This window comes from Oreochromis aureus, linkage group 7 (assembly GCF_013358895.1).
Source record: "Oreochromis aureus strain Israel breed Guangdong linkage group 7, ZZ_aureus, whole genome shotgun sequence".
NCBI classification, from domain to species: Eukaryota; Metazoa; Chordata; class Actinopteri; order Cichliformes; family Cichlidae; genus Oreochromis; species Oreochromis aureus.
The window spans coordinates 31,980,737-31,991,367 of NC_052948.1; the positions used below are offsets into that span (position 1 = coordinate 31,980,737).

At 40.9% G+C, this 10,631-nt stretch overlaps 1 protein-coding gene across 2 annotated transcripts; it reads left to right on the forward strand.

The window, feature by feature from the left end:
- Positions 1 to 2,046: 2,046 nt before the first annotated feature.
- Positions 2,047 to 9,150, forward strand: dnajc25 (DnaJ (Hsp40) homolog, subfamily C, member 25). 2 transcript variants are annotated; one of them, XM_031728485.2, is made up of 6 exons: positions 2,047 to 2,077; positions 3,932 to 4,311; positions 6,554 to 6,706; positions 6,798 to 7,168; positions 7,256 to 7,355; positions 8,253 to 9,150. In XM_031728485.2, the coding sequence occupies exons 2-6, from the start codon at positions 3,970 to 3,972 to the stop codon at positions 8,373 to 8,375; spliced, it is 1,089 nt and encodes a 362-aa protein (XP_031584345.1). In that variant the 5' UTR covers positions 2,047 to 2,077; positions 3,932 to 3,969; the 3' UTR covers positions 8,376 to 9,150. The 2 variants fall into 2 exon arrangements, with proteins under 2 accessions (XP_031584345.1, XP_039470483.1); XM_039614549.1 differs by lacking the exon at positions 2,047 to 2,077 and adding an exon at positions 2,900 to 2,925.
- The last annotated feature ends 1,481 nt before the right edge of the window (positions 9,151 to 10,631 follow it).

The following is a 10,631-nucleotide window of genomic DNA, read 5'->3' on the forward strand; positions in this document are numbered from 1 at the left end:
CATTACTGCTACCATCAGTGAAAAGGTACTGTTAACTGTAGTACTTTATTTTGCAAAGGAGATGTAACTGAGTATGAATATTTTTGCTAAAACTGTCAGGAGTCCCTGAACTAGAAAAAAGAATGTTTGCAAAAGTTAATCAAACATCACTATCATCAGCTAGCTATAAAATAATAGAACATTATTAGCCAACTCTTTAAAATCTTTGTTATATTTGTCAGAAAGCAATGGTTGAAATTATGCTTTTTTTACCTAATAAAAAATGTTGCATAAGCAGCTGATGAAACCAAATCGAACCTGATATTATGCAAAGCGAGAAAATAGAATATGCTTCTAAGTTAGTAAACTTTCTGTCCGGATTAGCCTCAGCCAACTGGAGTGTTCACTCTACAGTGTCTTAGGTGTTTGCCATTTCTTTCAACATTTCTTTTAACACAGTAGGTTAGTTTGATTGCGCCGACAATTTCAGAAACATATGTGGTAAAGATAGTGTTGCTAATGGCAGCGCCAAGTCATAGAGAGCAGATAATGCTTCCTGCTAATATTGAAATAACAACAATAGACAGTGGCTATCACTCACTCCTCACTAAACAGAACTTGAGTGGTGGGCAATTAATTTTCCCAAGGGGTTCCATGAGAAACTGGGATTGTTGGGACCAATATGCTGCACTCAGTTCCGCTCAGTATTAATTTTAAATGTTTAAATGTGGCATGGTTTTTCGTAACAAAGGTCAGGGTAGAATGGCCAAACTTTTGGAGCTGACCGTAACAAAACAACAACTTGTTACAACTGAGGTATCCACAAAAGCATCTCTGAAGCCACAATATGTCAAACGTTGAAGCAGATGGGTTACAGCAGCAGAAGACCAGACTGGGTGCCACTCCTGATAACTAAGAACAGGAAACTGCTACGATTCACACAGGCTCACAAAAATTTGACAATAGAGGTTTGGAAAAATGTTGCCTGGCCTGATGAGTCGCAATTTTTGCTGGAATGTTTGGATGTCAGGGTCATAGTTTGGAGTAAATGCATGAAATCATGGATCCATTCATTTTACATATCAGTATTTGAAATAAATCACAGAACTGTTACAATACTTACCATGGAGTGTGAGCTCAGGAAATCCAGTCTCTGTTGTTACCACAAACTGCCACACAAGGGCGCTCAAGTAGAACACAGATGCTTTACAAAGCATTTTTACAAAGTGATTTACACAAGACAAACAAATATGGAAGCCCGTTTCCACCACAAAAAAAAAGAAAAATATAAAGTTTCGAGTTAAAAACTCAAGTTAGCTCTGCCAATCAGTAATCTACATGGAATGCACTCAAAACCGGATCGCAACAAATTGGCGCTTTCAAGGGTAACAAGGAAATAATGCCATTCACGTAGATTACTGACTGGCAGCGCTAACTCGAAATTTCGAGTTAATAACTCAAAATTTTGAGAAAAGTAATTCAAAATTTCAAGTTACTTTTCTTGAAATTTCAAGTTAATAAGTTGAAATTTCGAGAAAATAAGTCAAAATTTCGAGAAAATAACTCGAAATTTTGAATTATGCATACTTTTTTTTTTTTTTAGTGGCGGAAACGGGCTTCCATACTTCCATACTAGCAGATCATGAAAATCATATAAAAGATTAAAACAGCAGAAGCTAATGTTTATCATCATTTTTAAAGGAGATAAAAAATGAATAAAATAAGAGGGGAAAACTGGGAAATCTTTAAAAGAGTTTATATCTGGGTGACGCTTTGTCTGAACCGCTTCACTGCAACTGTTAAATCAACCACCAGAGGGCGACGGAAAGCCTGTCGCTGGATGCCGCGTCATCGTTCATTCTCAATTCAAAGATTATTCATGTTAGAAAGACGGATCACTCCGAAAATATATTTCATTATTTTTCAACTTTCTCATTATAGATTTTGTCGTTTGAAAACTATAATTGCAATAAATTATTTCCTATAAATATTTAAATTTAATGTTTGACCCAAATGTTGAACACATCTGCATTTTTCTGTGGGAAACAGTCTTGGAATATCTGAGTAACTGGAATAAAGGACGTGATCTTTATCACAGGTAAGTGGGGAATTTTCACTCATCATGGCCGGCGTCAACAGAGGCAGCCAAACACCAATTCTATGTGAGTGGAACATAATTAACTACAGAAACAAGAGCAATGCACCAGTGATATCACACTGATTAAGAGACGGTAGTATGGACTACTGTAGAAAAAAAAATCACAGAAAGAAGAAGTAGTAAACTACTTCTTCTTTTTTTTTCTGATCCATCAAACCTTTCACCAGAATTTTCCCAGAAATGTCTCGTCAAAGCCACCATGCTTTTGATGAGATTTTAGGCCAAAATTACATGTATTATTTATTTATTTGCAGTGTTGGGGAGTAACGGAATACATGTACCGCCGTTACGTATTCAGAATACAAAATATGAGTAACTGTATTCCGTTACAGTTACCGTTTAAAAAGGTGGTATTCAGAATACAGTTACTTTGTTGAAATAAATGGATTACACGGCGGTACTTTCCTGTTTCATATTGTCGCGGGTCAGGACTGTTTGGGTTTGTTTGACAGCTACGTTCTGTTGTTCCAGGCGGCAGCGTTACGGTTGCCATGGTTACAGGGTGACGCTCTCTCTGCGTGTTTCCTGGGTGAGAGAGCGCTTTTTGTTGTTGTTGTTGTGCTAAGCTAAAAGGCAGAATGCTACAGGCATAGCTCTAAAGCATGTAGCCTGATGGGCAGTGTAGTCCGTGCTGCAGGGAGAATGGACTACCATACACGTTGTGTCTGTGAGCGAGGGAGGGAGAGAAAGGAAAAGTCCGAGCTGTCACGGAGCAAAAACGGGAGCTGGAAGCATGTAAATATAATAATAACCACAGCAGCCAAGAAGAGTGCCTGAGGAGCCCATTTGTAAGTAAACTATTAAGACTCAACTGTACACTGTGTTCGTGTTTTCCTCCGGAAAAATAAGTTCCGTTGAGCAGCCTTTCAACGCCTCTCTCTGTCTCTGGCAAGCAAAGTGACCCAGACAACAAAGTAAAGCTAGTTTTCGGCTACCAGCCCGACACGGAACCCACCGTATTAGCCAGAGGTCCCTTTACTACGGTTCGGAGCCGCGGACCTTCAGTAACAGTAATAAATCACAGCAATAGGACATTCATGTAGTTGTAAACAGCATGATAATATATTAAGTATTCCAAAGTATTCAGAATACGTTACTCTCATTGAGTAACGTAACGGAATACGTTACAGAATACATTTTGGGGCATGTATTCAGTATTCTGTAGTGGAATACATTTTAAAAGTAACCTTCCCAACACTGTTTATTTGTGCTAAATCTGACTGCAAAGTGGGCTATGATTTGGTTATGCCAGCCACTGTAGATCTGAAACATTTTATGGTGAGCTGCACTTCAGGGGCTGAAAAAAATATCTGTATCCTGCAGTATCCTGTATCCTGCAGTTTTATCAGTTATAAAAACAATAAAAGGGGATTCCACATGAAATAAAGATACACATCATCCACACAAGAGCGTCAACAAATTCATCTTTGGATAATTGTTTCAACAAATAATAATTTCACTGTAGTTTCACTCAATATTTTCACCTGGAAGTCCATGACGTACCAGCAGCAGTTGACAGTCCCAGAACCATTAAACTATGAGGTTTATGAAGATGACAAAGTGTTGTAGCTACTTAACAAAAAAGAAAAAATAGTATTTCATATATTTGTGCATTTTAATTTAGAGAACTGGAACATTATAGAGCTGGAACCGAAAAATAAAACCAATAAAAAAATAAAAAATAAAAATAAAAACTTGAATGAACTAATCATAGAAATGAAGGAGGTTTCATCTTTCTACCAAACGATCTTTGATTCGTCATCCTTCCGCTCCGGCTCGTTTTGATGTCGTCAGCAGTGAGCGACGGGACAGCAGGCAGGCAGACGGCAGAGATGGCTGCTCCCGGGGAGCGGAGAGGTGGCGGACGGAGCTCCGGCTGTCCGCGGGCGGTGAAGTCGTGGTGGCGGCTCGCGGTGCTCCTCCTCTCCGTGTCCTCCCTGCCGGCGGTCTCGGCGCTGGTGGAGGGTCTGTACTGTGGAAAGGAGGTGTGCTACGACGTGCTCGGCGTCACTCGGGAGGCCTCCAAGTCGGATATCGCCCGAGCTTACCGGCAGCTGGCCCGGCGGTACCACCCGGACCGGTTCAGGCCGGGGGAGCCGGGCTCGGAGGGGGACACCCAGGAGTTTGCACACAACAAGTTCCTACTCATCGCGACCGCATACGAGACGTTGAAGGTTCGTCCGAGAGTGTGGGAAGTTTGAAAGCTTTACAGTGTTTTTCTTTAATTTTCTCATAAAAGTTTCATTTATTGTAATATCCACCTGGGAACTATTTGTGCCATCATGTCTATTTGATCCAATCTTGTATTACCTCAAATTGTGCTGCAGGTTTAATTCCTCACTGCTCTGATAGTCCTAAAATAGACATGAACTCAGCTTATGCTACCGATCCTGTAATATATCCTCTGATATTTGACCATCTTAAAAGCGCCCTACTATTTTTAAGTTATTTTTATTTCCATATTTGTAACCTTGAACTTTTCTAGAGTAACTTTGCATGATTCATAGTCCAAAAATGGGGCCTTTATGCTGGTCAGTTAATCCTGTAAGCAAAGAGCTGTCTTTTTAAGGCCATTTGTCCAAAAAGCTAACTTTCCTCTGATTGGCCAGCTTCCAGAAGTCTGCAGAGGGGTAGAGACTTGTGCTTTAGAGTTGGGATAGAGTTGATATTCAAACCTATAAACAGAAGTTTTCCTCTTAAACATTTCCTTTTAAACCCAGTACAAAAAGATTTTTAAACAAAATAAATCTTTAAAGCATGACAGGAGAAAAAGTAATAACGTGGTAAAAAGCTTCAGACAGCGGAGCAAGGAGCACAAACAAATTAAACACATGCAAGCACTGATATTTTCTGATAACAGATTTTATAAAAACTGGGCTTTCCAGAGGTCATCTCTTCGAATATTTTGAGTGTCAGACTCTTTATTTCTTGTATTCAGGTGAATTTTTGTGCAGCAGTTTGTACAGATTTCTGCATCCATGAACGAATTTGTGAAAAATATCTTTTTTAGTTAAAGGAAAACACAAAAATTAGGCACCACTTGTCAAATTTAAGAAAAGCAGAAGTATAATGCGGCATTCTGTCATTTTCACATGAATGAGTCACATGAACATGAATATTCTTTACTTTTCTCATTAAATATTATCAGAGCCGACACACACATAAACATGATGTATTTCATAGCTGATTTACACCCATGTTCAAAACTTTTAAAAGTTGTCGCACATACGTGTATTTTTAGGACTCATGTTCATCTTGACTTTGTTATTAATAAGTCGTGAGCTGAAAGACCTGACATTTCTTCATCCGGCTGTTCATTTTATTGTTGGTTACTATAGAGATAAAGTACGTAATCTTAAATTCAATACCTTTGTCATTTACATTCAACCAGAGTCTAGAGTTGCAGGTAAAGTTTAATAAGCATAATCATCAATTGCATAAAGTTCAGTAAAAAAAAGAAAAGAAAAGAGTAAAATAAAATGTATTGAACAGTTCAAAATTATTTCTGTAATTGACCTCAGTGCTGCTTTGAACAAAAAATGTAATTCTTTAAGAACTAATCATTTGTTCCACGTTATACTCTATCCACTGGCGTATGCTGTATTGCCAAAAGTCACGCATCCGAATCATTGAATTCAAGTGTTCCAGTCGCTGCTATGTCAGTGGATGTTGAGGCGGACAGTTCACAGAGATCAACAACTTACTGTAGCATCAAACGCTGCAGACCTTCAAACTTCATGTGGTCTTCAGATTAACTCATGAACAGCGTGTAGAGAACTTCATGGAATGGGTTTCCATGGCTGAGCAGCCTCATCCAAGCCTTACATCACCCAGTTTGATGCAAACCGTCGGATGCAAGTGAAAGGAACCCTCAGTGCTTCAGCGCAGACTTCGCAGCGCAGACTTCGCAGCGCAGACTTCGCAGCGCAGTGCATAAAGCGAGGTTGATGTGGAAGAACTTGACTGCCCTGCGCAGAGTCCGGACCTCCACCTGACAAAACACTTTGGTGATGAATTGATTGTTACAGTAAATTTTTCAGTGCAGGAGAACTGGCTGATAAAGAGTTAGAAAGACGGGTGGTGTAGCTTTATTTTATTCCAAAGTAATACATTTACTGTCCAGCAATCTGTCAGATTATAAAATTATAAAAGTGGTCACATTAAATGTAATAAATACAGTGATAACTAACCAACTTCTGCCAGTTAATGTGCTCTATGCTTTATATTGACTGACAGAGAAAATGCAGTGCAGCATGAGAAGAGTAGGATGAGTGGAAACCAGCATTTGACCCAGAGTTTGTTAGCTCTCCTAAGACAGAAAACCAGTGTTTCCCTCATTCAGGATTAACAAACTCAGTTTTCATAGATGTTTTAATTATTGGAGGAATTAAAACCTACTGCTCTTTGTGTGTGCAGGATGAGGACACGCGGCGGGACTACGACTACATGCTGGACCACCCCGAGGAGTACTACCAGCACTACTATGCCTACTACCGCCGACGGCTCGCTCCCAAAGTGGACGTCCGGGTTGTCGTCCTGGTCACCATTTGTGCCATCTCCATCTTCCAGGTAAGACCGCATACTGAGTAAGCCAGGTGATATTCAGGGTTTGCTGAACATCACCTGACTTATTTACAAAACCGTTCTCATCTCTCTGCAGTACTACAGCTGGCACAGCAGCTACAACGAGGCCATCAACTACCTGATGACCGTTCCCAAGTACCGCATCCAGGCCACAGAAATCGCCAAGCAGCAAGGCCTCCTCAACCGCACCAAGGAAAAAGGCAAGAACCGACGCTCCAAGGAGGAGATCCGGGAGCAGGAAGAGGAGGTGATCCGCGATATCATCAAAAACAAGATAGACATCAAAGGGGGTTACCAGAAGCCCAACCTGTCGGACATCCTGCTGTGTCAGATCGTGCTCTTCCCGTACTACCTGACCAACTACGTGGCGTGGTACGTCTCCTGGGTGTACCGCTTCACCATCTGCAGAGAGGAGTATGGAGTTGAGGAGAAGCTCTACATCATCAGGTCAGCTCAGGCTTAAGCTACAATATGAATGCCAGGATGAATGACATGAAACATGTTTAGAAGTTTCTCACCTTGCTTTATCCTCAGGAGGTACATGAAGCTGTCCCAGACTCAGTTTGACCGCCTGGAGGAAAGCACCAAGCAGACCTTCCTGGACAAACAGCTCTGGATCAAAGAAAACTTCGAGGTTGGTCGCGGTCAATTCTTTCTTTTGCTTCTTCCCTCCTAAAGCCTCCTCCTTGGATCCTCCTGGTGCGTTTTTAGTTTCTTCTTCCTTACTTAATTTATGAATAAAAGCTAATCAGCTCCATCCTTTAAAGGCAGCTGGTGTTAGTTTGACCGCAGGTCTTTCAGATGTTGCAGACTTGCAGCTGGTGATGATGGACCTTGTCCTTCTCTGCAGCCTCAGGGAGCTCTGCATAGCAGTTCCAGGTCTCCACCTGCTGCAGGTGGAGTTAAGACTACAGTCAGTAGCTGCAGTCTAAGACAGTGGTGCTCTATATCCATCAAACTGTGAGATGAAAGATTAGAAACAGTTTAATGATATCAGGGAATCACCTAACAGAAAGGAATGGAACTAGCCAGACTGAACCTTCAAAATAAAGGCCATTGCATACCGGTGGTAGGCCGGATTAGTTTATTCAGATCGCTGCAAATTCATCCAGTAAAATTATGTTGTCTGCGTGAGCGTCTTTTACGTGTCTGATGTGTAAATGCCTTAAGAGTGTGGCAGCTTTCCAGAAGTCAGTCATGTTGTTGTTGTGTAGTCAGCATCTTTCAGCAGTTACTCCTGACCAGTCAGAAACAAACCTACCTGTAGCTCCTACTTCCAGCTTCACCTCTTTTGTCCGTGCAGAATCAGAAAAGTTCTTAGACCCAATAGCTGTGATGGGGAAGAGCTTTGGTACAGGCTTATGGTTTCAGATACTGCATCCTCTGTCAATATATTAGCCCTTCGAGGATCCTGCTGGGACATTTTGTGCCATTACGTTTTTTTATTTCCATCCTATTTTTGCTGTGCTAAATTATTTAGCTAATACTTGTTCATTTCCTTACATTAGCTTAAAATGTCTTTGTCTTTCAGGTGTACAGAAAAGAGCAGGAGGAGGAGATGAAGGTGAAGATGGCAACCGACACGAGGATGAAGCGGTACCGCCGCTGGATGAAGAACGAGGGGCCGGGCCGGCTGACCTTCATCGACGACTGACCGGCACAGAAAGCATCCTTGATGACAGACACGCCTGCCTCAGTGCCAACACACACAGAGGGACGCCGCGCTGTGTGAGAAACGTACCTGTACAGAAAGATTATATAGCAGAGATATTTTCATAGCATTCTGGCCTGTTACAGGACGACGGAGGGAATAAACTGTGAGCTGAAGCTTGAGATTTTCAGTAATTTTTTTATATCATGGCGATTTTTTTGTTTTCCAAACCAAGTAGAGGGAAGTTTAATAATGATTCAGTAATTTTTTTTATTAGTATTTTTGGTTTTCTCCTGCTGGTAAAAACACATTGACTGACTTTTGGAGCCTGAGGTGTTATTAAGTGATTTTCTGTTGGATGAATAACCAGGCTGCTGCTGGTTATTATACCAAAGTGTCCTTTGGTAAGACAGTGACGGTTAGAAACATCAATCGGAAGATGTTTAAAGCGCATGAGAAACAGCTTCAGCGCATTATTTCTTCCAGGGCTTTTCTGTCTCTGATGTGCTGCTGAAGCTTTTTTTATCTGAAGAAAATGAGACGTGGTGTTTTGGTATACATTTGTGTAAATGGAAACCAAAGTCACAGCTGCGATTTCACAACAGCTGATCTTTATCACCCGCTGACTCTTTTTATCATCATTGCTCTCCTCAGAAGTTCAGGTGGCTGCTTACTGTTTACTGCATTTCAGAGGTTGATTTTACTCTGTGTTATTTATTGTTTCCACGTTTCGTTTTTTTTCAGTGGCAAAGCGAAATTAAAGTCACTCTGAAATTAACCCGCCCTGTGGTTTTTGGTGTATGAACAAAAGTTTTCTCTGCTCAGCATTCCATAAGCAAACAAGGACTTTATAAATTGTGTATTTTAAGAGAGCTAATCAAACACTGCAAGGAGAATGCTTAAAATGTTCATGCTATATTTACATACATCTCTACTCTATTTGACTCATGAGTTAAAGAGTGTCTAGTTATTATAAGTAATTTGTGGTTAATGTAGTTTCATGCTGACTTCCTTTCTTTTACAAACTTCTAACGGAAACACTTGTTTCCTCTTTCACATGTCAGAGGGGTGGGGCTTTAAACCCTCAAGTCTGAAGCAGCTGCTGTTTAATAGAAGTACCAGAACTGCAGTTCCTCTAGTGTCCACTGGAGGCTGTCTCCAAAAGTAAATGAGTCCACAGTTAAAATAAACATGTTTACAACCTGATACTAAAAAACTGTTCTGAAATCAATTTCTGCCTTGAAAACAACAGCATGATTGGTTGGATATATAGTACCAATTAGAACTGCCACCGCACACCAAGGAGGAGTCCTGATTCAAACCTCAGCTGCTCAGCTACTTGTTAACCCAGATATAATTATAAATCAATTACATGGCATCAACTCAATGCATGTAGGCATTCGGTCATGGTGAAGACAAGGTGCTGAAGTTCAAATCGAGCATCAGAGTGATGAAGAGAGGTGATTTACCTGACTTGCATCTTTGTTGGTGTCACACAGGCTGTCTGAATTTATCAGAAGCTGCTGACCTGCTGGAATTTTCCCCAAAAAACATCTCCAAGTTTTACAGAGAACGGTCAGAAAATATCCAGTGGACGACAGTAGAAAATGTCTTCTTGATACCAGAGACCAGAAGACAATGGCAACTCAAACAACCACTCGTTACAACCAAGGTATGCAGAAGAGCATCTCTGGACTACAGCAGCAGAAGACCACACTGGGTGCCACTCCTGTCACCTAAGAACAGGAAACTTTGGCAAAAAAAACTTGAAAACATGGATCCATCCTGCCTTGTATCAACAGTTCAGGCTGATGTTAGTGCTGTGATGGTGATATTTTCTTGGTACACTTTGGGCCCCTTAGTACTGACTGGGCATTATCTAAACACCACAGCCTGCCTGAGTGTTACTACTGACCAGGTCCATCCCTTAATGATCCCAGTTTACTGGATTCTGGAATATGACATATAGCTCTTTGTACTCAAGTAGAGCACCTTTGGCAGAAAAGGAGATTCACATCATGGCTGTGTAGCAGTCATGTGACACCATCATGTCAATATGGAGTGAAATCTCTGAGGAAGGTTTCCAGCACCTTGCTGAATCTGCCATGAAGAATTAAGACAATTCTGAAGGCAAGTGGGGCTCAACCCAGTACTAGCAAGGTGTACTATAAGTTTATGGTGAGCATATAAAGTAATATATTTTAATATCCTTCACAGACCTCCATATAATACGAAAACTAAAACAACCACTTAAAGCTT